At 37.2% G+C, this 26,968-nt stretch overlaps 1 protein-coding gene across 1 annotated transcript in view; it reads left to right on the top strand.

The window, feature by feature from the left end:
- Positions 1 to 26,968, top strand: part of MMS22L (MMS22 like, DNA repair protein) — an 88,149-nt gene that overhangs the window by 18,267 nt on the left and 42,914 nt on the right. The window contains exons 11-14 of the mRNA XM_054279874.1: positions 4,950 to 5,012; positions 10,296 to 10,415; positions 10,838 to 11,058; positions 13,460 to 13,969. Coding sequence (XP_054135849.1) covers positions 4,950 to 5,012; positions 10,296 to 10,415; positions 10,838 to 11,058; positions 13,460 to 13,969 — 914 coding nt within the window. The remainder of the gene's footprint in view (positions 1 to 4,949; positions 5,013 to 10,295; positions 10,416 to 10,837; positions 11,059 to 13,459; positions 13,970 to 26,968) is intronic.

The raw sequence follows: 26,968 nt of genomic DNA, 5'->3' as shown, positions 1-26,968 counted from the left end.
AAAGTAATAGCTCTGCTCTGGATAAATTTAAATCTAATTGCATTACCTTTGCATCACAAGATGTATATATATTTATCTATCCAGCTTCATTTTTATGTTTTTATGTCTACCAATAGACACTGTCTAATGACTTGAATTCAAGTTTTGGTTTAGGAAACTTGCACATGCTGAGGCAATTCATCCATTTTGAGATGTATAAAAGTGGACAATTTTTCTTAATTGTCTACAGAGGAAGCTTGTTAGAAGCCAATGAGGTGGATGAGGACCCAGAAACTGTGGGATTTGTGGTGTTTTTATTGTAGTGTGTTTTGCTTGGGTTTTTTACCCCCAACAGGGTTTCTTGCACTAGAGAGACTCTGGTCATGCCATCCTCTGTCATTTCTACTTCTGTTCTTTTATGCTGTTACTGTTACTCTATTTTTCTGTTTGTTTTGGGGTTTTTTTTTTTGTTGTGGTTTTTCTTTTATTTTGGGGTGGGGGGTGTTGGAGGTCTCTTTGTTTGATTTTTGGGGTTTTTTAGTATGGTGGCTTTTTTAACCTTCTGGCTGCATTGCCCATATTCCCTAATTTTCCAAGCATAAACTGTGTGGCATCTTCCACAAACTGGGCTTAATTGCCCTTTATTGTGAATTGTCTTTAACTATTTGTAATTTAACAATGCATATTAAAACTGGAAAGGCCATACCTTCTTTATGTTAAAATTGGTACTGTGATTTCCATTCCTGATTTAGGATGAAAGTTTAAAACCTGGAAATGTGTTTGTGAACTGCCAATCTGTAAGAAGGGAAGAGTGATCATGCTGGTTGAGCAATTTTGATAACTTAAAATCCCTTTCTTTGTCTTTAAAAGCAGTAAGTCTGTAAATAGAAAATGTAAGAAAAGGGTTGAAATTTTGAGAATGCTTACAATCCTAAGTAAAATTAGACTTTCAAAAAAATTAAGAATTACTTGAATTTTCTAATCTGCAAATTTATTTTAAGAAAACTAAATGTAGCGAAGGTGTGTTAATTCAGTCCTTGAATACTTCAGTGAAAAACTCATGACCATGTCTGTTTGTTGGGGATGTAGGATGCTTAAGCTTCTTCTATTTGCCAGTTTCCAGATCCTTCAGGAGGCCATGGCAGGCTGCTTGTTATCATGTGGCCAAGTGAAGCAACCTCTTGCACATTGATACAGTGTAAAGTTGCAGACCTGTTCTGATTGTTACACTGAGGGTTGTCCCAAGCCTCCCTTGGCTTTGCATGTTGCTCCCTGGTGGGGGAGAGGAACACAGTCCAGAGTGGATTATAGAGGGACCTTGCAAGATAGAATTACTACACTGTTGCTTCTTAGCGGAATTTAGGAAGTGAGAAAAGGTTATTCCCAGGTGGAATACAGAAATCTGTGTGAAGCACACATTTATACTGAGTTTCTCATATTTAATGCCCTAATCTAAATACAGGGATACTGGTTACTTTTATCATTGGGGCTTTTTTCCTGTATCTCACTCTGATAGATATTCTGTATTTAGCCTCATGAGAGATTATTTTTTTGCCCCAGGCACTGTATTATTTACATAAGCCAAAAAAAAAAAAAAAAGTAGAATGAGAAAAAGGATTCCTGTTGTTCTTATTTTAAAATAGGAATCTGAGACACAGTGACAGGAAGTGACTTGCCCAAGATTAAATAATACTTTTCCTTTAGACCCCACCTGGGAGAAGAGAATTTCCAAATCTTGATTTGTAAATCATGTGACCATCCTGTGCATGCTTTTCTTGATGTTTCCAGTAGTCTTTATGTTCAAACTGTTAGCTCTGCATTTCTGAGTTACTGTGAGTTTGTCCAGGGATCCCTGTACTCATACAAAAAAAGTGTTATCAGTAACATCAGGGCCTTTTCACCCACCACAGTAATATAATCTGTCATGGACAGGTTAATGGTAACCATCCCTTGAGGTCCTGTTCCCCTCCTTGAATTGCAACCTCAAAATATTTTTTGAACATTATAAGGTAAAACAATCTCTGATATGAATTTGTGAATTCATAAGGAACAATTACATAAGGACTCTGTTGTCCTGTTTTGTTGATTAAACATATGATGCAATGGCTTTGTGACACATGCTTTCTTTTAATTAACTCTGATCAGAGGTGGGAGTGTGATGTGTCATAATGATGGTTATTCATGTGCTCTGTAGCGAAAATTGCCTCTAAGCCTATGTCATCTGTGGAAGATTTTCAATTTTTTAATGTGGTCTGCATGGCTGTAAGGTTGTTATGAAGGCTTTTAAAATTCCAAATAGGTTTCAGCCTTGCTTCTTTTTATTTTTTCCCCCTTTAGCTCATAAAAAGCGATTTCAAATATGCAATGATTCCTATGTATTGAATATATATTTCACATACATGAAACCACATTTTTAAACTAGAAACTTTTGGATCGGCTTCTTACAGACTGTTCTGAGGGATGTACAGTATGTGTCTCTTTCAATATTCCCCTGTTCAGGTCCCACTTCACTTTTCTGAAAAGTAGAATTTGTATATTTAAAACTCAGATGGGACCTGATGAGAAAATTTGCCACTTCTGAACATTGCAGGGGTCAATTTTAATATCCTGTAGGCTAAGGTAATATAGGCAGAGTTACTTGGGGCTAAGAATTCTTGCCTTTGAATAGAATAATCTGAAATGACTATGTGGCAAGATATGCAAACATGGACTTCCAGCTAAGAAGCCTAATATGGCTTTTGCAGGCACTCAGCTGTTAGTCCTTGCAAAAGTTTCTTCCTGCAAACTCAGCTCAAGTTTTTGGTTTTAGCAGCACTTTTATGCTCTGTGAATTCTCTGGGTTCTGTTGATTTCTAGGACTCTCTTGGGGTGGAGGGAGGATGTTTTAAGACACGTGGTTTGGAGTCAAAGATGTAGGTTCTGTGTATGTTTTGACAGGGACAGATTGGAAACAATGGTAAACAGGTGCTGTGCCATATTGCCAGTGTAGTAGGGAATAATGTTTGGATATTAATCTATTGGGATTTGAATGAAGCAGGTCTGTTAAAATATAGATACAATTGTAACTAAAATGAGTGCAGCAGGTGGTTAGTGTCCTTCTTTCCTGAGTTTGGACTGAACTTGGGTGCACTCTTGTAATCAATCCCAGCTGGTGTCAGGAGTTTGCCCTAGATTATTCCAAGATCTTGTAAGGTGATCTGCATACTGCAGACGAGCTGGAACTTTGGCAGTAAGCACCTGTTGTATAAAACATGTGTCCTTGGTCTATGGTACTGCTAAAAACATGTTCTAAGCAGGCTGATTCAAACATTCAGTGCTCTCATAGACATTTAACTCTAATATCTACTTATTGCTGCCAAAACTGGCCTTTTAGCAGTTCCTTAGCTTTCCAGGAACTCTGCAGTAGGGTGTTGCCCGTGTGTAGGTATTCACATAACATCAGGCTCTAAAACACAGTCAAGAATTGAATGTACATAATGGCCAGATTTGTCTGGAAATGCTGATTGTTCCTAACCCTGGGTTTACCTGTTATTGAAGTGCTGCCTTTACTCCTTGACTGTCTGTTGATGCAATGTTCTCCTGACACGATGCCAGCTCTGGTTTCATGATACAGAGCCTTTGGCATCAGTAACAGCTTAAATCCTGTTCACCACCCTAGGCAGGACATGCCCTCTGCTTTTCTGGCACAATTTTTGGTCTCCATTTCCTGTGACCTAAGTCAGGCCTTATTCCCTTTTTCATTCTTTCTTCCTCTCCTAAAGCTCTCTGTTGATTCCCTGTTCTGACTCAGAGTCCCACAAACAGAAGTACCAGAACAACTGAGCAGTGGTATGCCATAGCTGTGAGGGCAGAAAGAGGAGCTCAGGGTGAGGAAGAAGCAGTAGGAATTTCTTAACTGATGTGGGTCACGTTCCTGAATCATGAAATCACAGCTTTAATGTAACTTTCTGTAGATCTGCCCTTTCATTTATATTTGTTCCATAAATAGTCTATGGGCTATGACTTGCTGTCGTGGTTTGTTTTCAGGATTCTCTTTTTCTTGTGGTGTAAATGTAAAGTCACCAAGTAGTCAAATAGTGTTGGATGAGTATTAGTGCATTTTTTAAAAGAATTAATTTTTAAAATTATTTTGGTACTTTCTGGTGTTCTGTGTGAAACTGTCATCAAGCCACACATTAACCAGTTTAATCAGTAGCAGAGGAGGATGGAGCACAATGGTGTTGCTGCTGGAAAGTAGTTATATTTCAATTACCAAAGCATAAAATGCTCTTTATTGTAAATTCTAAGCTCTTGTTTAAAGGACAGCTATCTGCAAAATAATGTGCAAGGCTAAACAGCTGTGGTACTGGAGGGAGCAAGTAAGGCAGGACAATGATGGAAGTACTGTGTTCACACATCTACTTATCTGCAGAGGCTGTATATGTAGTTGTATGTGAGATGATCGTTGAATCTCCTGGAAATGTGACTATATGGGCCTTGTTGCCTTTTTTTTCTCCTGAGAAAATGGCCTTAGTTGCAAAGCCTTTTACCCTTTCCTGCTTTGCATAAATAGATGGAAAAGAAAAAAGCAAGAAACTGTGAGATTATACCTCTTCTTCCTTCTTACTCCTTATAGCTTCCTTTTTACAGAACATTAAAGAAAGAAACTGTAAGGCATACTGCTTGGGCTAATAACAAATGCCTGATTCTTTTGCATCTCCATTAAAAGTGAAGGTTGGGATTGCAAATGAGCCACCTAACGTGGTTCAAGTTCCATTCTTCTTCTTTTTATTTGCTTTCTGAGGGCTAATTTTTAGGACAGATATCAATTACATTCCTATAACAGAAAACCTCTTTTTGGTGATGACTACTATATTCTGTCATAAAATTAAATATTTCTGGAAATATTTTGTCTGCTTACTTTTGTGTTGTTACATCGTGTTTCCTGTAAGGGATACAAATGCTATTTCATGTTGATAATTATTTTTCAGAAACAGAAGGAATCCAATTGGAAATTTGTGGAGGAGCTCCTTAAAAAATCCACTGATGCTCAAGTAAGTGTATAAAGAAAAGAATAATGAACAAGGAAAGTGTCAGGGATGCTTTCAGGAAAAGACAGTGTATGAAACAAAGTCCAACTAACAAGTGTATTTTTGGAGTTGTAGTGTTTTTATCACTGGTAAATGAACAACCTTGACATAGCTAAACTATGACAGTGTACAGTTCCCTCCTTGTTAGCAGTTCCACTTGCTTTAAAGTGCTGTGCTTCATGCTAAATTGTCAGATAAAGAAAAAAGATAATTATCCTGGAAGGGTAGTATATGGCTTCTTAGACAAGATGTATTCAGAATAAGAACTGGATGCTTAGAAAATGTAAATCAGATACTAAATGTAAGGATATCAAGTTGAGGAGACATGATGAAGGAGATAGTCAGTTGCATTGAAAATTCAGCTATATCCTCATCACAGCAGGAAGGTGACTTGCCTTGCTGAGCAATTTGTCTTACAGGCTTGAATCAAACTCTTACTGATAAGGTTCTAGTTTCTGCGCACTCATTTCATACCTTATCATTTTTCTTTCTGCAGAACTGTTAATGCAATGCTTCATGGCCCAGAGGTCAGAATTGACCTCCTTTTAATATGCTTTTAAATATGCTGTTCATCAAGGTTCAAAAATAAGTTACATTATAGCTCTGTAAATTTGTTCTGAAGTTGCATGGCCCAAATTGCAAACATTGTATCGGCAATGCCTGTAAAAATAATTCCTTTATTTATGTATGTTTAAGAAAAGAATACACATGTTTATTTTTTCATTTGGTATATGAAATTAAGAAAAATCCTGCAAAGTTCTGTTTTTGAAAGCAGAAGGGGAATCAGTTCTTTCAGTTTTTTAAATTATATAACTGTCTTACTCATGGAGTAGCAACAATTGTACTTAAAGCTGGAATGCAGAGTAATACTTGTTACAACTTTTTGACAAGAAAATAATTGTGGCTGTTAGGAGAGTTGAAATGATAGCATGAATTTTCAGATTTCTAAACATAAACTCTAATGTTTGGCTATGTAGTTGTACTTTATCAGCTTAAAAGATTAAGTCTTTTTGAATGATTTTATGGTATATGACAAAATACAAATTGTGCATATACATTAAAACCCCAAGTGATGACATTACTTATTGGATGTGCTTACCATTCTGTGAGAGAAATTGGAGAGATTTAGATAAGATGCATAAAAACTGAGTAGCTTATTAGCCACCTTCCTGTTTGCATCTTCTGTGTGGCAGCAACCTGAGACACACATTTGTAGTTAATATTCTTTTCTTCAAAATAATCCCCTTTTCTTTTGAATGTTTATTATTTTGAATAAAGATTACTTTGAAACAGAACATACATAAAATATGCAGTTTTTGATGCTTTCAATAAAAAGGAAGTATTGAACTGTAGATAGTTTAGAAAGGCAGCTAAGTGGCCAAGTTCAGAAGACTTGCATATTGAGTCAGTCATGACAGTGATATGAAGCAAATATGTGTTTTAATTTCCAACAGCAACCGCTGTTGGAATTAAAACAAACCCTCATTTGCCAAAGACATGGTTGTAACTATTACCAGCCATCTAAGGAGCCATCTAGTTTATTTCCTTTTTTTATTTGTTCATTATTTTTTCTTGCCTTATGAAGTTAGCTGCCCAAGGGAAGTGCTCCTTGGGGAACATTAATTCCTATATGTGCATGCACGAGTCAATGGAGTACTTTATTAAAACACATATCCTGCTCCCTATCCCTGCACAGCAGCCTTCCTGACAGTGTCTAGGAAGGAGAATTCTTTTGCCAGTAGATATGTCCATCTCCTCTGTTGATCTGTCAGCTTCAAGTGGCCACTCCTACCTTTTATCTTATCCTTTTGCATCTCTTAAGTATTTTTGAGTCCAGAAAATGTAGTAATGAGAAGCACAATGAGATATCAAGAAGTCAGTAGTGAAATGGAGCATTAAAAAGTGGGAAAAAGCAAAACTGATAATAGTATTCTTTGAATGAACAGCAGGACAGAATTGATGATACTGCCTATTAACACTTGGCATGACTTTGTTAGTTAATCCTCTCTGAGCCATTCTTTTCAGCCAATAGCCTGTTATCTGCTAAAGATGCACAGCAATAGCTGTGCAACATAAATTAAAAGAAATAATAGTGCTGATTATCCATTTGCTAGAGAGGGCAGGAGTTGGTAGTTAAAAAACTTCATTTTTAGGTATATGGCCACTTAAAAACTAACCACATTTAGTACTATGTTCATCAGCCTCATAATCTTGTGCTTGTTGCTCCCTAATTTCCCTATAGCTTGTAGACTGCATGCTCAGAAGAATGGCAATTTACACTGAATGGGGGGGGAATGAAGAAGAAATCAAGTATGTGTAGTTTTGTGTGTTCAAAAGCATCTGAAAAAGGTGCAGAACATAGATTTTTAAGGTAAATTGATAATCTCCTAACAATGACTGTTAAAGTCTCTTCATGTGAGCTTCAAATTCTATGCTGTGGAAAGATGGTACAGTAGGTGTTGTTGCAGCCACTGAGGGTACCAGAGCATCATGAAGCAGCAGAAGCTGGAGTTAGCTTTAACATCCATAGGACAGCTGAGTATTGGGATACAAAAATGCCTAACCAGTGTTAAATCTGCGGCATTTTGGTAGTTTCAGTAGTTCTGTTGTGTTTAGGTCGTCCACATGCAGGCAGCAGAGAGCCTAAGGCATGGTAATCCAGGATACACTGGATTTTGGGTGTGATGAGCACCTCCAGAAGATTGTGTCATGTGTCCAAGTGAAGATGGTTGAGGGGTGCCCCAATAATGCCCTGTTCCCAACAGGAGCTGCTTTAAGATTCAGTCAGCCTGCTGCTGGGCAAGGGAAAGATGGGAAGGTGCTGTTCATCCTGTGGGATCAGTAGTGATGGCACCCAAAAGCACCCTGTGAGAAGATAGGAGCAGTCATGGATACCTGGGCAAATATAGTGGGCTTCTGCCTTGGATATATCCTTTCAGCTTCAAACAGTTGACCAACAGCTGAGTTCTTCAGCCACAAATTGCTCTCTTTTAAAATTCCAAGTAGATAAGAGTTGAAGAAAATTGCTCATGTGAAAAAACTCCCAGGTCTATCACAAAAAAAGGGCATTTTTGGGGAAACTAGTTGTACAAGGTGTTTCCTACCTTTTCTGTAATTTGGAATTCTCTTCCAAAAGAAGAAAAAAAGCTAGTTTACAATTCTTTTTGTACTGCAAAATGAAAATTGTTATAGTAGTAATATTATCATAATTGTATTTGTCTACTAGGCAACATCAAACTGACTAGATTTAGGTGTTGTCAGTATAGGAGGAATTTGCGTTTATGAAGTTTTATTGTGAGAATCAAAAGCTTTTTAGTTTGCAAGGACTAATAGCAGTCTGTCTTAGAAGACTTCTCATTTTAGAAAATAAATGCTTTGTGCTGTTTCATTTCTGCCTCAATTTTGTTATACTTTCACTGTATTTTTTGTTTAATTCTGCCTTAAGAGAGATAGAGAAGTATTTCTTGGGTTTCTAGGAAAACCAATTTTGTTACTACAGTAGGAGGTCATAAGAGAAAAATGTTATGTTTAGCTAGTACTATCATTTTGATAGTATCAGGTGTTCCTCCCTTCTGTGATAAATTAAAAGCTGACTACCTCAAGAGTTCTGATAGTATTTCCAGCAGTGCAAGAGACCATTTTAGGCAAAAGAGCAATGAGAGAATCCATTAATCCCAGGGATATTTGAAGTCTCGATACTCTTTTATATTAAATTTGAGATAAAGCCTTCAGTGCTATCATGGTTTTGGAAACTGTTCTAAAACTGTAGTTGGACAGATAAATAATGGTTCAAATTGAAGATGCTCAACTGCTGTGTTTATTGTTGAATTAAATTAACTGAAGGAGTCATTGTTTGTTGAATTAGAACCTAAACATAACCCTAGATTCAAAATACAACTCTAAGACTAAGCATTCCCTTTCTGTGAATTTTTGAATGGTGTGTGTTTTGGTTTTTTTGTTTCATTTTTGTTTGGTTGGTTTTTTTGCAACCTTGTAACTGGGTAGATCCCTCTAGAGAAATAGGTCTGTTCAGCTGTAGGATTTTTTGTTTTACATCAAGACTCTTGCTTTTATTCATTAAAAAAGGAGCAGCTGTTCTGTCCCTTGTTTTTCATGCAAAATTGGGGTTTTTTTGGGAAGTCTGTTTAATTAATAGTTACATCATATATTTTAAAAATACTTGAGTATCACCTTTCATTTTTAGGCATATTTATTACACTTGAATTACTATTCTGGATATTTTTAATGAGTCTTTACTGGAAAGTTACTTTCCTATTTCATTGGGTTTTGCATCTTACATGTAATGTCTTGAATATATAATTTTCTGTGACAACTGAAAGTGTCTTTTCAATTTTCAAGTTGTTTAAGGAATGTACCACTTTAGAAGCCATATGCCCTACATTAATTGTTCATGAGAAGAGAAGGCAGACGTGGTTAGAGGTTCGTGTGGGTGATTGTATACTTGTTTGCAGTGTTGTGATAAAGTGTAGCAAGTCAACTTTTCCACAAGAATGTATGGCCAGGTAGAGACAAGTTCATGACTTAGAATAATTTGTGTGGCATTGAAAACAGGGAAAAAAACCACTCAAAGACACAGTAAGTCATAAAAAGTAGCACTTTGAGTAAATCATAGAATCATGTAATGGTTTTGTTTGGAAAGGACCTTAAAGGTCATCTACTTCCCACACCCCTGCCATGGGGTACAGGTGTTAGACTGACTCACACATGTAAAAATCTACTCTTCAGACAACTGCACACAAGTTGGTTCATTAAACCACTTCTGCAGGCAGTGGAGACAATAAAGCCCTTATGGGAATTATCACCCTAAAGCAGATGCCTAAAATAGGCTGGGTTAAACACATGGTTTTAGTTAGAGCTCTTAATATCCTACCTCCCATTAAAGTTCTGTTCTGTTGTTACCAAAAGCTGGATGAGAATAATTCCACTTTCATTATCCCACAATTACTACCTGAATGCTTCACTGTGTTCAAATTGTCCTATGAACCTTTTCAGAAGTCTTTTCCAGCCTAAATGATTCTGTGATTCTATGATTCTGGGATGAACCAGCATTGGCTGGTTTGCAGGGTGCAATTGTCAGCTTTTATCTTCAAGTTTGCTGCTTGTGTTAGAAGATGCATTTACTCAACAGTATATAATTTAAAATATATTTTATATTAGGAGATTACTTATAGTCTGTTAGTTCTGGTTTTACGTATCCTACAATTGATTTCTTACCTCCTGTTTAAGGCTGGTGTGTTGGAGGAACACTTACGAATGCACCTTCAGTGCTGTTTGACTTTGTGTAGTTTCTGGGATTTGAACCTATCTGTTGTCACCATACTCTGGGATTATTACAGCAAGAATCTGGTAAGTAGATGAATACATAAAAATGTAGAATTGCACGTAGGCAGTCCTTGATTTCAGCCGATTAATTCTGATTTTCCTGTAGCCGAGCTTGATTGCTATACTTGTATAAAACTACCTAATCAATGACAGTATCCTTAAATTTGCTATGTTTGTGTAATGAAATCGTGTGTAAATTTGTTATGGTCCATTACATTATGAAATTATAGAATATGATAATATATTTTAAGTCCTATTTTTCATCAGGACTACACAGTTTATGGTCTTGTAAAAATACTTTGCACACAGTTACAATGCATTTTTATTGTTTTAGCCATGGTAGGAATATATCCTTTTGTTCCTGTGAAGGAGTGCATCTCACTGCCTTTGTAATATTGGCATTTATTGTTATTTATAATATTTTCTGTTTTCATCTGTTCTTTTAGAACAGCTGCTTTACTGTTCCTTGGCTTGGTCTGAAGGATCTGGCAAATATTAGTAAGACTTCTTTGTCAATGCTTGAGTTGGTGAAACGCTGCTGCTGTGAACAGCAGGTCCCTTCTCTGTACAACTCCAGCAACAGTTACTTCATTTTCCTCAGCATCTTGGCACGGATTATGAAAGAAGAAAACAATGGTGTGCATCCTTGGAAACAAATTAAAGGACGGTATGGATGCTATTTAGTTTGTCACATTTTGTAACAAGTGTAGGGGGTTAGGGACCCTTCCAGCCACACGTGAAGCAGAGGGCACTCTGCTCATGGCAAAATAAAGGGGGTGAGGGATCCAGGGTGACTCATAATTTGAGGAAGCAGTTGTTGCCTGAAGTTTCTGTTGCCAGCTGAGGCTGGAACTGGGTCCAAGAATCACCTTGGCATCCTTAGAGTGGGATGATTTACCTCGTCCCACTGGCCAGGAATTTGGTAGACTGGCAACCAGTGCAGTGGTACAACCCAGTTGCCAGACAGATAATGTAATTAAAGCACAGAAATTGTGTTTGAGCTCAATGTAAGCCATGTGTTGTTCAAGAACATGCAGACTGACACTTTGACACTTGCTACACCTGCATTTTCATTTAAATATTTTCTTTTCAGTGGTTTTCAAAATTTCTCATAATATTTTTGTGAGGATTTTAATATTTTACTTCATCTTGGAACATACTAATTAAGAACAGTCAGTCATGATATAAAAAACCATAAAATATATAAGCTCTAAATGAAATCCTTGATGTTTTAGAAGTGTACTAATCTGTAAGATTTTTCTTATAGTAATGAGATAGCAATTGTAATGATTAATACAGACTTGTTAAATTTTTTTTCATTAGATAGAGAAAATAGAAATAGTTCTGGTTTAGGCTTTTAAAAGATTTTGAGAAGTATTAATATAATTAATTAAAATTTTATTAAGCATTAGTAAGACCTTCATGTACACAAGTAATGAACATTAAAAAATGCCCACATGTATACACACCTTACAAAGTTGTGATGTTCTTCCTCCAGAAAAGAAGAGTTATCTTGGCTGTCAGAAAAGACCAGTATCCCTAATGTCTATGTACACTTCAGAAGTTTAGTCACTAAAGTTTGGCTTTATGAATCACTGCAACTATGTAGAAACAAATATGTTGTTGTATTCTGTTTCAATGTCTTGCTTTTTTAAAAATTTTAATTAGCTTACTCTGTTCTTACTGAAATAAAATTATACTTACATTTTTGTGCTCTTACAGCTTGTTACTTCGCCTAATTTAAGAGGGGGAGTAATAACACACAACACACAGTGCATCAGTCTGCTGAACCAGTTTTCTTCATTTCTACCTTGAAAGAATCAATTACACAAGTAGCAAAATTTACAGCCTACAGCTATGATTTTGGGATGAACTCTGTTTTCAGTAGCTAACCAAGCATTAATTGATGCATGAAAAACATAAATGCCTGTCAGTAGTAATTTACTACTAAACAACATTAATTGGATTTGCTGTAATTTTTGGTGGCTAGATTTGATAACCTCAACACCACTTCCAACTATTTTCTAGGCGACAGAATAGGAAAACAGCATTTATGGATGTTTAACTACTCTAGGTGGAACTTATTTTAAATTAAAGGTGAAGGATATACCCAAAGTTTTAAACACAATAATCAAAAAGTTATGCCATTATCATCTTACTCCTCTGTTGTAGGAATGGTGATTTTTAAATAAAAGTCCACATCCAAGCAAAGGTCCCAGGAAAGATCTCTTTGTGTAAGCTTTTTCCTTTTTGGCAACCACTTTAAAGTTTCCAAGTTGCAATGCTTGTCACCATCAGCTGTTTATGACTTGAGCATTGTCCTGTCAGCAATGCAGATAAAGTTTCATAACATCTTCCTACCTGGAGAGAGATTTCTCTTCCAAGTGCCTCAGTTTCTCTGTTTTCTTTCAAACCTGTCCATACCATAGGTGAGCAGTACAAGTTGATACAGACTTTGGCAAAGCAGTGTGGAGAAAAGGGATTTTCCAACAGAAGTCTTCCTTTTACTGCAGTGATGGTTTGGTGGGTGAGACTTTGATCACTGCAGCTGCAGCACTATAACATAATAGCAGAAACCAGTAGCTGATTTCCAGGTGGAAATGAAGAAGCTTCCAGGAAAGAAGTTGGTGTACAGGAATGGTTTGCTGCTGCAAAGAGATGCCACTTGACAGCTCCCTTTCCTAGGAGCCCTCATGGGCTAAACTTGATTGATTTGAAGGTATATAGGGAGGACATCCATCACAGAGAGAGTAGTAGTAGTAACATTGTAGAGTAGTAACATTGTGCTCAGCTTGGTACTAGAGGCTGGATAAGGGGGAAGGGCTTGGCTGCACCTCCAATTGGAAACAATGTGTTCTTTAAATCACAAGCAAAAACTGAGAGCATGTTTGTTCCAGTAATCATAAGAGTAATAAGAAATAAAGAGTATTTAAAATTTAAGGGTTACTGGAAGGGGGTAACTATAAACTAAAAGCATGAAAGTGCAATTTAGTCACTCGAGAAGATAGAAAATTGCATACTTTAAGAAACTTTCTCTTTCCTGGTTTTTTTTTTTTTTTCTAATGTAGAATTTATTCCAAGTTCCATCGGAAAAGAATGCAGGAGCTGACAGAGGTGGGGCTGCAGAACTTTTTTAGCCTGTTCCTCGTGCTGGCAATTATTGTGGAGACAGAAGATATCGTGAGTCGGGTGCTGGATCTTTTGGATTTCCTGACTCCATCCTCCATCACCACAGCTAGGAGAGCTCTCATCTGGAGAGGTCATTTTGCTTTCCTTTTAATTTATGTTGAGAAGAGTATGGACATCAGTGCCCTGGCCGAGAAAGTCTCAAATGCTTTCCGTGAGAAGGCAAAGGAGTTTTTAGTGACCAAAAATGACCACACACAGAGACAAAATCTCTGGACTCTGCTGTCAACCTACATTGATGGGGTCCAGGAAGTGTTTGAGACCAGCTGCTACTTGAGCCTTTCTGAGGAGAAGTTGCTAAATGATGGCTTTACTATGCTGCTGCCTGCATGTCGAGGAGCTGAGCTGAGCATGGTGCTGAATTTTCTTCAGGTTGTTCTAGCCAGACTTCGGTAAGTTATTTAGTTAAGTTGTGGATTTAGACTAACATTTTGTTTTTAGGGTTATACTGTAGTTCTTATTAATTTTTTTACCAAAATTGTATAAATGGAAAGAGAAATCTCTGAAGGGATACGAATGATATGTTAAATTTCAAAATCCACCAATACTTCAGTGCATACAGAATCTTTGAAATGTTTCCTTATTATTTGAGGAGATTAGGTTTGACATCCAGATGTTTTGTTATGAATTAGTGTCTCTTTAGAAAGTCATCCAGTTGCTTCTATTTCAGAAAATAACCTCTTTTCTTTGGTAAAGGAAAATTGGAAATTATTGTCTCTGCTAATTACATTAATTGGAGGGTGTTGTTTTTTTGGTTTTGTTTCTTCATTGAATGTGTTCTGTTTTTCAGACTTTTCATTCTATTTTTTTTCTCTTTTACCAAGGTTGCATTCAAATTCTACAGTTATGGAGATTTAAATACATGTCTGGGGTTTGATAGGAAAGAAGGAAATCATATTTTACCACTTTCAAGCAATTTTGCTTTGATGTACTAGTTCATTTTTCAACATCCACAGTGCCCTTCAATAAGCATATTTTTTTCTCTACTGATGCCTTTGAGAAGCAGTCCTCCAGTTTGAAGCCCAAACTGGTTTTTTTTTTATAAGATATTGAGAGGTAGCTATTGATCTGCCATTACTTCAAATGTGCAAGACTGAAATATGTGTAAAGAGCTGTGGAAGGGTAGATAATAGGAATTCTGAGGCCCATATGCAAGATCTCTCTTTAAGTAGGTTCTTTGTTATTGTCTAGTAGTTTGACTGCAGCTGTCAATAGCTTATAGATCCAAAGACAACTGTTTTTCAGGCAGTCTTTTGAAAAAAGATGAAGCACAAAACTAAGTTTAGTTGATTTATTATTTATTATTTCAGTTCAACTGAAGGTATTTCCTGGAATAAATTGGAGACTTCAAAAATACTTTGACATTTTCTCTATTAGCTAATAGACAGCATTTGTTGTGTTGTTTTTAAAGATGAAATAGAGAGAAATTTCAGAGTGGTGAAAAAATTGCCTATTTTTATAACTTGGCATTATTTTTAAGCTTTCCAGGACTGGGGCTTATGTGGCCCTCTGGTAACACAGAGAAGAGGGCATGGAAGTTCAATCTAGACTTCTCAGGTCATCACAGACAAGGTACAGGACAGTATTAGTACCTTCTTTTGCAAGAAGTAGTTCTGCTGAAATATTTGAATTACCAACATGCTCAAATAGTAATTGGTACGAGAGAGATTTTTAGAACCTTGCTTTAAACAGTTATTTCAGTTTCTTTATTTATACATTTGGTTACTGCTGCCACCCTGTTTATCCTATCTTCAGAGGAATTAAATTCCTTAACACTTATGAAACACTTTGATCTTCAGGTTGTATGGAACAGGAAGATGTTAGTGATTTTCCTGCTTTGACAGACTCACCGAAGTCAATCAGTCAATCCCCTGTTGCCATGCAAATAAAACAGCACTAAAACCATTTTTTTGGTTCAGAAGATACAGATGACTTTGTGCTAACCAGATGCTAAAATGTTACTGAATTGACCAGACTGATTAGGCCTGGTCTATTTTCAAACTCAGAAAAAGATGAGATGCTTGTTTTTAAAGTCCAGGCTTGTATAAGATAGTATATCATACATACTTTCATAATATGTATATACTTATACGTTCATAAATATAATTTTTCTGTACACTGTACTCTCAATAATTTTATAACTGTATGACAGGGAATTTACAGGTAGGAAGGAAGTGAGATCACTGATTAAAGAGACAAGCAGCTCCCTCTAGGCTGTTAGGAAATAATAACTTCATATGTTACTTTCTGTTAACCCCAGATGATGGCTCACAGGAGCATTCTTTATTGCTGATTAAGTAGCATTATGAAAATACTGACTTGGTTGTGTTAACTAAGTGCCTCAATATTTAAAGCTTTAAATGTCAAATAGTTTTAGCAGTCCCCTTTAACATATCTTGTTGGATTGCTGGAATCTCATTCCAGGTTTCCCAATTGTTTTTATTTGAGGATACTGTAAAAATTCCAGTCTTTCATTGTCAGAGTGAGGTGTAGGCAAAAGATCTTCTTTAATTATAGCTATTCATGCTGCTGTGGTTAAGGGTCTGTCAGCATTTCCATTATAAACCTTTATTTTCAAGGGTTTGTAACATAGCAGTGAAAACTTGCTCTGGGCTAAAACTCGGCATACAAGGATTTGAAAGTGCACTTGTTTTCTTTCTTTCTTTTTTCTTGAAAGACATCTGAAAAGAGACCCCCACCTTCACTATTTTTACACCACAGTGCTTTAAAATCACCCTTTCCAGCTTTTTCTTGTGTTTTCCTTTTTTTCTAGAACAGTACAGGTAGCTTTTGATTGTTGTGTTTACCTATGGTTAGACTATTTTAAATACGGTTTCTTAAACCATTTTTTTTAATTGATTTTTATCATATTGATTATTTTGTGATCCATATATTTAAATAGAACTATGTCTTGGCAGGACAATTCATTTTATCAGTTTTTGATACATGGTGAGTGGGTAATTGGAATCAAATGCTACTTGCTGGCACTTGCCAATATTTGATCTTCATAGTAAGATTCACTGTGAAGTGTAAGATTTGTGTTTTAATACATTCTCATTTTAAAAAGCATATAAAATAAACAGTAAATAATCAAGAAACTCCCCTACAAAACATGAAGTGCTTCCTTCCTATGTTTTACTTATTGTGCTTCTAGCTCAGACATAAGTTTTTTTCCTTTTTTTCCCCTGTTTTTAGACAATGGTTTAAAATCTTTATTGTTTTGTTTTGGTTTTATTTTCTTTTTTTTTACTGAAAGGTAAATGCAGGATGTTTGCCCATGTGTGCTTTCATTTGTTCCAAATCTCTAGCACTATCTGTCATCTCAGTGCCTCATGGCACAAAAAGAAGCCCTGGGTTAATAAAAATACAGGCATTAAATAGATTTGACAGAACTTGCTGTAAAAATGGATACAAGGCTCAGAGAAATTGGCTGTAGGTGCTGGCACTGCAATATGTTATACTTAAAAGAAGTGTTTGAAACATGCTAAAATGTCTTGTATTGTAATGGGGTATTGCTTTGACATGAGCTTTCTCTTATTATTGTCATCCTGGCATTTGGGTTTTGTTGGGTGTTAGCACAGAGTTACAGACTATAAAATGTGAGCAGATATCCTGCTGTGCTCCAAACATCTTCGCCTAGTTTCAGGGAGACTTGGTACTGATTCCTGTAGGAGAAATGAGAACTATCACTAACCTAATACCGTAATAAATGGTAATTTTACTTTGAAAACCGTATTTGTCTCCATTTATACTTTTTTGCTATTTTTTGAAAATTTCCATGTATAAATTTTATAAGCTCTTACAGCAGTATTGCCCAGGTAAACTGTCTCTAGTAGAAAGTTACATTAATAATTGGGCCATGGGTAACAGGAGAACTGAATGTTTCTATCTGTTTGAGTGTGTTTGGCCTTGAGGTTGTGAGAGAAACCACAATAGGAATGGATTATCCAGTATATCTTTGCTATGGAAATGTACAGTCATTTGTAATTTTTTTTTGAGTTATACTTGCCATCAAAACAGCCTGTGGGAAGCTTTTTTGAGACCAACAGAAGCATCTCTCCCCCTCTCTGTTACTGTGTAAGTCAGTAGATAAGCTCAGGAGGAGAATAGAAAGGTCCACCCTCCTTCTTTTCTTCCCCCTCAGGGGTTATAGTGTTAGTCTTTGTAAAATCTTTTTTCTGATGTTGAGCTTCTGAAAACTGTATTCAGAAGAGTTTGGAAGATCATGAGTCTTCACTTACCCATCCCATCCTGTGAGGATATTTAGAGCTGCCAGCTGTGATGTCCTGATAAGCAGAGAAGGCAACTCTGTGACTAAGGCACTGAACTGAGAGTCAGATGTTAGCTTAGCTTAGCTAAGATCTCCCACTCTTAATGAATTACTACTAAAAGCTGCAGTGAACTTTGTTCACCTGTGTGAAAAAAAGGACATAAATCCTTCCTTTTTCACTTTGCAGCAAATATCCTATGCTTGGGGAGCAAGGATGCCTTGCTATCTTGAACCATCTGTTAAAGTATTTCTGCTGGTTATTTTTGAAGTTCAGGTATTCCATTAACAAAACTGGTGTTTAAATGAGTGTAATGAAAATCTAGTCTCTAAATGCTCTCATGCATGAGAAGCAAGCACAGATTTAGAAAATAGCAGCATTTTGAGAGATTTCCTATGTCTAAATCCTTAAAAATAATCTGTTACCACCTTCTGAGCAAATAGTGTGTGTTCTTAGCTGCAGTTGTTGCCTTAAGGTGTGGCTCTGGTAATTAACACTGAATTTTCTTTTCTTCTTACTTTAAGGGATTTGAGGGGTTTTTTTATTGGAGACAAAAATAATGTTTTGCAAATTTGTCCCTTGTATTCTGACCTTCAAAGCTGACTAGCTAAAACTAATGTGTGTTTTGATTGTTTCTCCTCTGCTCTGAGAGTATTACTGTGTAAAGAAATGAAATGGGACAGCAGCAGACACTGGAAATGTGTCCCTAAATACTTTGTATATAGAAAGTTCCTGTATATGTCTGTCACTGGTTCAGGTTTGCAAGAATTTTCACCTCCCCTTCTCAGTGCCCATTTTCTTGAATCAGTAGGTGGACACGTGGAAGTTGAACAATTGATTAACATTAATTTCACATTGATGTTTAGGATGTAATAAAGAGCATCTGCCTTAGAAGGAGGGCAGCAAGGCTGGAAGGCATGTCCTGTGAGGAGTGCCTGAGGTTTTGGGGCTTGTCTGGTTTGGAGAAAAGGAGGCTGGGGCATGACCCCCTTGCTCTCTACAGAAGGGGAAGTGGAGAGCGACGTGCTGAGCTCTTCCTGGGCTCCACTAATACTCCAGGGGAGGGCTTAGACTGGACATTAGGAAGCATTTCTTTACTGAGGGAATGGTCAGGCACTGGAACAAACCTAAATAAGTGGTTGTTACTCCAAGCCTGTCGGTGTTTAGGAGGCAATTGGACAATACCCTTAATAATTTGCTTTAGCTCTTGATCAGCTCTGAATTACTTAGGCAGCTGGACTAGATGGTCATTTTACATCCCTTGTATTATATTAGAATATTGTATTGTAATAGAATATTCCATTCTACTGTTCTATTCTAGAATCACTTTGGAAGAACTGAAACATTAAAAGCTATCAAAAAACCTTCTAATTGTTGATACCCCAAAAAAGTCAGTCTTGGTGCACACCCAAGACTAAAGAAATTCACTCAATTCTAGTACTCAGACATGAATCATAAAGATACACAGTTCAATCCCCTGTGCTACAGATGGAAACACATTTTTGTTCCATTGTATCCATTTTATCTTCCAAAAATTAATCCACATAAGCTTTCTGTAGCCTACCTGACAACAGTACAAGACTTCTGTTGTGAAAGAGTAAATCCATGAAAAAAAGAGTAAAACCATATCCAGGTGTACTGAGAGCCTGCTGCTTGGGACCCTGCAGTTGTTTAGAGAAATATGTGCTCCCTGAAGGACATAAAGCATAGATTTGTTTTCTGATGGAAGTGTCTCACTTCTGAAACTATTTTCCCTAAATTAACTTTCATCTCGGTTTTCCTTTTATTCTTCACATGAGGTGTGAAAATGGCTTTTCATATGGAGTGGGTTTTTTTGGGTTTTTTTTGTGGATGTTAAACAAAAGAAATATTTTTGCCAATAAAATCATTATATGCCAAGTAGCCTTCTAATCTCTTAATTTTGATTGTTTCTTCGTTACCTTACAAGATCTATATTTCTTCTCTCTTTAGGATATCTCATGTCAGATTTAAGGCTTATTTAAAATGAACAGAAAGCTGAAGCAATTTTCTTTATTCCATTTCAGTCTCCTAAGGCCTATTTCCCCCTGGTGAGCTCATAGCAACAGGGGGGTTTAAGGGAATTCAGCTTTCTGCAAATTAATGTCTCACATCATGAAAATTCAGGACCTTTTTTTTTTTTCTATGTCTTGAAAAAGTAATACAGTGAGTGCGAGTATTATTTCTTGCCAGCGGGTGGAAGATGAATGATTTTGTCACAGTTTTACTGCTTGATGAGCAGTGTCCTGAGGGTCAGGCTTAAGTCTGTGTCACTATGCTGCTCATTACTCTTGAGCTAAATAAGGGCTGATTGGATCTAAATTGCCTAGCACATGGGCCGCAGATGAGCTCAGTGAGTAGGGGATGACCTGCTATTCAGGCTGGGAGTAACCCCGGTGTGCAAATGCTGCATTAGAACACCGTGGGAGAATGAGAGGCTACCGACCGCTGCCAGCAAAAGAAATCGAAATGTAAAAACTCTTTGATGCTGCAATGTTAGAATTTGAAATGTAGGAAGTGACAGGTTGATGGTACTTATCAGCTTTGGCTGGATTAGAGAACAGTGTCATCTTGCTTATATAATGACAGAAGAATGAAGCTCGCTCCCAAGTACTTTGCGGTGCGGAGCCGCTGCTGGCAGAGCCGATGCTGCCTCCTACTGCCAGCCTGCGTGGGAGGATCAGCCTGCCTGCCCAGCTGTGCCCAGCTGTGCCCAGGCTTCCTGGGCTCTCAGCCTCTTCTGATTCTCTAATCAGAGACCTGGCTGATTGAAGAGCAAGTGTACATTTTGGGACAATGGCAAACCCCTGTCTCGGATGTGTCAAGAATGTTTAGACGAGTCAATTACGTGCGCTGAACCAAACACATCTGGCTCTGCTTCACCCAGAATATTTCCCTTTGCGCTCTTCTCTCCATTGTTAGCCCCTGAGATGGGGGTTGATATCTCTGGAGAGGAGAATTAATTTGTGCCTATGTGTTTTAAAGAAAGTTGACCTTTAAAGTGAAGGAAAAAATCTGAACCAGCTCCAAGGAGAATCCTTATGCTAACCAAACAGATAAATGTACTTGTCTTAATGGAGGAAAATGAAAAGCAGGGAAAGCGCCTGCTGAGTGCTGGACAAGACAACATAGATTGAAGCACTTGGGGCAGTTCTGAAAGATTCAGTTCAGTGGTTCAGTAGAACAAGCTTTTGGGTTTTGTTCTCCCCCACCATCACTCATACTTCTGCAGCTGGGTAATAGCTACAGTGGTGAGAAATTGCCACTTGCTTCGTTTTTTCCAAATTTGTTTCAGATTCTGTTACTGACAGCTGTAACCTGCCAGCATCAGCTCTTGCTACCAACTTCTGGGACTGTCTAATCAGCAAAAACAGCATGGTGTGTTTTCTCGAAAGCAATGACCAAGTGAAGAGAAGGGATGAATCTCAATACATTGTGTTTTCTGTTTACTCTTTAGTGTTTTTCTGGGTATATACTGTTTGATTCTTCATCCCCTAGGATGCTTTTGCTTATGACTGAATTTCTTCTTGGACATAAACAACTTCTAGTGTACTCATTCCTGGGTATTCTAAGCAAAAAAAAAAAAAAAGGCAAAAAAAAGAAAACAGCAGCCTTAAAAGTACAAACAATTTTTCTGTAAAATGGTGTGACTATGGGAATGAAAGAGAAAATTTTCACAAAAATCATTGATATTGTAAGGCTTCAGTATTACTTGTGTAATCTTAGTATTATTATTGTAATTATTATTTAATGGCATTTGTTCAGATCATTGAAAGTGAAGAACTGCTTAGCACAAGTTGTTGTACTACATGAAAAAAAATTTAGGGTTTGAGTTTCTACGTAGCCAGAAATTAGAGAGTATTTCTGTGTTCAAATGGAAAGCAAAGCCAGAATTTAAAATTACTTTGATATTTTGAAATAAATTACCATCAACAAGAGGTAATAGTGAAGGCCGAGTACTGAAATTAGGAAGAACACATGGAAATAGAACATGGAATGCTTGACTTGCAGCCATATTGTCAAAATGAGGAGGTGAGGGAAACAGAGCATCTGCATATCTGGGGTTGGTTGAAGTGAGGTAGCTGCCATTGCTCTTAACCCCATTTCTGCCCTTGCTTGTAGACTTTGCTACCTGCCTGCTCAGCACAGATTCCTGCAAGGTCCAGTATTGTCCCTGCACTAGCACAGTTGCCACCTAGTGCAGGGGGAAAAGCTGGAATTGTTTCTGAATTGGAATTGTTTGTGAAGTGGATTGATTCCCTCGTATCTTGCAAGGAGTGTGAAGTGTACCTGGTACTTCTGCTATCACCTCTGTTTACAGGATGTTTATTTATCTGAGTTTCTAAGACCATAGTATCTGCAAGAAAATCTGAAATGTGACTGATAGCTATTGGCTAACTAACTTTTAACAGTGACATTTTTATGCACACAGCCTGTGTGATATTACAAAGCAGGGCCTAATATGACTCTACTTTAGGAAAAAACAAAAAAGAAAAAAAATATTATTGTGAAGTGTGTTAATAAAACTCCTGCAGGTGAGAAGAGCTGCTTATTCTGTCTTTAGCTGCTTTGTTCTGTATGCAGTTCTAGATATGTCATTTTTACAAAATATTTATGAATAAATTGAAAATTGGAGAGAGTCACAGAAATGAATGACTAGAGTAGGCAGTTTGTGTAAGTTTGGAAGTGATTTCAGCTAGGAAGAGTTGAAGGGAGACATGCTTGAACTCAGCCAGTATGGAAAAGAATGTTACAGGTTTTCTGCTGTTCTTCACTGGTTAATTTTGGACAGAAGTTCAAAGTGGTTATTTAGAGTAGGTTGCAAATGTAGCACTCTTGCAGGCTTCAAGAGAGACTTGTGGAACCAAACTTACTCATTTTCTTTTTTTAGATCTTTTTAAAATTTCCCTGTTCTGTTGGAGGAGAAAAATTGAACCTGTTTAGTGCTACTGTAGCCTATTTGTTCTTGGAATTTCTGGGGTGGGAGTGTAAAGACGGCTTCTGCTGTATGCATTGGACAGTGGCCCTGCTGAGAAGTGTGATGGGTTTTTGGTGGTTTTGTGTTTGAGTCTTGAAATCTGTCTAGAAAATCACTTTGCAAATGCTTTTTTAGGCGTTGATACAGGACCTGTAGATGTGCATTGCCATGTTCTATTTGGCTTGGAGTAAGTCCAAGTGTCACTAATTGCCTGTGGCTAAATGCTCCAGCTTTCTTTACAGTGGCACTAAAACAGGGACAGTGAAAATGTGTTTAATGGGAAATGAGCCCAAAATAGTAGGCCACCATATATATCCTCCCTAAAAACAAACTGGAAAGAGGAAGGCATGCTCTGCAACATGTTCATTGGGCATCATCTCTGGATCTTGTGGGGACCTCTTCTAATGTTTCTCTTTTTGGGATGAGCAAGTAGAGAAAGGTAAAAACAGTTTGTGGTTTACATAGTTGTCTGATAAGCTGAAGGTGCTGTCTAGTCCCTCTTTCACAAGCAGAAGGCCCTGTTTATCTCTAATTGGGGTTAATTAAAGCCTGAGGGCAATACTGGGCCCCTGCCAGTGACTGTAAGGCACAGACATAATCCAGGCTGCAGCCCCTCACTGTAGGGAAGGGGAGGTAACCATGGGCTTGTCACAGGCTCTGATAATGCACATGTGCTATAATGCTTCTGGAAACACAGGCATGAACTTATTTTTGGTCAGATAGTTCTGTTCATTCATTAATTTCTGGCTGTTATCAAAGAGTTGTATGAAGTGTCTGGTTTAACGTGCATGCTTGTAAATCTGTGTTAAGAGGCAGAAAGCTCCTGGCTCTCTCTGTGGTAGTGCAGGGGCTGCACAGGCAGCCACAGCAGCCATTATGCGCAGAGCAGGAGCATCCTGCTGCCAGGGATGTGTCAACCTTCACTGAGGGGCAGGAGAAGGGAAGTACAGATGTGCTTGTCAGGACAATGAGGTTCCTTCTACTGCTTTTTGCAGTCTTGTTTTCCTTACAAAAAGTCAACCATAAGAATAGAACATTATTTTCATTGATATTCTTTTGTTTTTCTGGACGTGAATATATTGTTTAGCTATTGGGGATGTGCCTTTGGAAATACTTCAGTAAGTGTTCCACATGTCTGCCAATTAAAAATATTTTAGAGCTGCTAAAGATTTGCTCCCAGGGAATTCCTCTGATTCACACCATACCTATTTATATTGAAGGGATATTCTACAACAGCTTGAACTGGTGAGGAAAAACTCTGTGCATTTGTCCAGTGTGTTACATTTATGTGGACTTTTGTATTGGGTGCAAAGATGACATCAGAAAGATGTACTGCAATCATGTCTTAAATAATAATTAACTGTAACACAACCATGATCATCCAAACATTATAGGAGAGAGTGAATATATTCAGACAATCAAGGAATTTTCCAATATAATTATTAGGCACTGGGGAGATATGACCCTGTTTAGGGTAACAGGGAGCTGTGGTTAATTGATGCTAGGATAATCAGATTTTTGCTGTTTTATTGTCCTGAGACCCTAGGCTTTGCAAGAATATGTGTGCATGCACTTAGGAAAAGAAAGAAACCCCAAGCATATGAAATTATAAGCCTTAAACTGAACTTGAAGGTATGCTTACATTATCTTGCCTTGCCGTACTGAATTACTGCTATGATTATAAGTGTTGAGAAATCATTTATATTGTCTGTAAATCATCCCCATTTTACATCACAGTGAAAATTCAATACATCTTGATTCCAAGTAGTTTGTAAAGGTGTCTATTTTCCCAAGACATGAAAAATTGCTATCTTTTTCCAAGTCAAACTCAAAAATTGAAGGTGTTCTTTTCTTGCAGCCAAGAAATTTTTGTTGTTTTCTTTCCTGAAAGAAAACCTTTGATATGTGTACAGTCTGAATGTTACGACAGAAAATACAGTGGATGCAGTCCCCCTTGAGCTTCATTGTCTTCTCCAAATTTAGAATGTGAGATAAGAAAATGGCATCAAGTTGCACCAGGGAAAGTTTTGATTGGGCATTAGGAAAAAGTTCTTCATGGAATAGGAAAAAGTTCTTCATGGAAAGGGTTGTCAAGCACTGGAACAGGCTGCCCAGGAGGTATTTAGAAAAAGGAGATGTGGCACTTAGAGAAATGGTTTACTGGTGGGCTTGGCAGTGCTGGGTTAGTGTTTGGACTTGATGATCTTAAACTTGATGATCTTTCCAACTTGAAAGGTTCTATGATTCTATGAGGATGAAAACAGAATTTCATTTCAATAAAGTTCATTATGAAAGTGCTTCCACTGCACTGCTGTGATACTGAACCTCTGGAATTTCTAACAGCTCAACCTGCCAAGATTTGAAGATTAGGTGCAGCATTGCTGCTGTCTCTTACTGAAAGTTTGTCTCTTGCTCTTTTTTCCCTGTTCTCTTTTTCCTGCTCTTTCTTGAAGCAGAGTAATTTCTGAAAACTCTTCAGCAATCCTATCTCCATGTAAATTAATACTGTAAATTGTGCTACTAGTGAGGGTGGGGGGGAGTAGTAAGAGTGGGTGGGGGGAGAGAAGAATTAAAATCATTCCAATAAATGGTTTAATTTATGCCTCAGCAGTTAAGCATGCTCCTGGTTAACAGAAATACCCTTCAGCTACACAGGATTTGGGAGGGTTGGAGGGCACTCATTTGCACATAAATAGCCATTAACTGATAAATTCCCAGAGGTCTCCTGTTGCATGCTAGTGGTTCTGACCTACTTAGCTAGCTTAAATTTGTTTTACAGAATTATTATAATTCCATCCTTGGTACTTAAACTTTGTGATTAATGCATGCCTCACAATACAATTAAAGTATAATTACACAGTTTTACAGTTTGCTATCATGGTGTTATTATTATTACAAAGAGCTGGATTTTGCAAATATTAGAAGAATTAGAGTTCTGATACCCATCACTTTGCTGTTATTAAGTGATTATGTTAAATGGGACCCCTTTATGTCTGAAGAATGAAGTGGAGAGAGGGGAATCATTAACTAGCACATCAGATGGTTTCTAAGTGATTGAGGAAGAGATGTGTGGTGAGTTTTATATACATCTGTACATGATAGGTGCAAATACCTTTTGTTCATCTTTGCCAGCTGCCTGTGGCATGCTTTAGCACATCTGTGCTGTAGTGCTTGAAAAAGTTTCATACTAAACATCTCTGTAATCCACTAAAAATCATTTGTATGTGTTAAACTTTGATTTTATTCCACTTAATTGAATCTTTCTATGACAAGAACTTTTTTTCATATTCTTATAAAAACATGAGCAGCCAGATACAGATGTTCAATAGATCTGTGCAGTGTAGGGTAGGGTGTGTCTGGAAAGATGATACAGATCTTTCTGTTGTGCTCTGTAAACCCAGAGCAGTTCTCTGTGAGGGATCTTCCTGACTTTTCAGTTTGTGCATGAATGTGCTGCATATTTATACTGGCTGCAAATAGCAATAAGTCACAAACACTGCTATTTTTACCTTAACTGTAAGGGTTACCTGGCCGTCCTTATTTTTCAGACCAAACTTTTTTTCTCTGACTACTACTCATTACTCAAGGAGTGATCCAAGAATCAGTAATGTTACTTGAATATGACCTAAAAAATGGGTACTGTGGTGCATAATTATTATTACCTCCATTTTCTTTTTTTTTTCAAGGCAACTATTTCAAAAAACTTAAGTCTTTACATTAATGATTACTATAATTAGCAATTAAAAGGACTGAAAAATATTTTAAATGATATTTTCCTTATTTTAAATAATATTTTCCTTATTCCATTGTAAGTAAAAAAACCTAATTTTACTTTGTTTATGAATATGTGATATATTGCAGAGTTCACTGGTGGGAAATGGATCAGCTGATGCATTTTCCGAATTACACATTCTGTTCTTCTAAAGCTCTAAGGTTATACTATAATATTTTTTATCTATAATTGCAACTGGAGTGAAAATTCCAAATGTGATACAGAAATCAAATGTGGCACCTTCTAGTCTTATTTGATCCAGTGCCTTGGTTTTCATTTTTGCTTGGTTTAAAAAGTCTTGTTGCTTATGTGGTTTTCCAGTTTTTCCTAAGTTGTGCTATTCATTTCTTCAACA

Source organism: Melozone crissalis, unplaced genomic scaffold, assembly GCF_028551555.1.
Source record: "Melozone crissalis strain CALT ecotype California unplaced genomic scaffold, PUWL_Pcris_2 ptg000027l_1, whole genome shotgun sequence".
NCBI lineage: Eukaryota > Metazoa > Chordata > Aves > Passeriformes > Passerellidae > Melozone > Melozone crissalis.
Note: the sequence above shows the minus strand (reverse complement) of the source record. Positions and strands in the feature narration are given on the sequence as shown.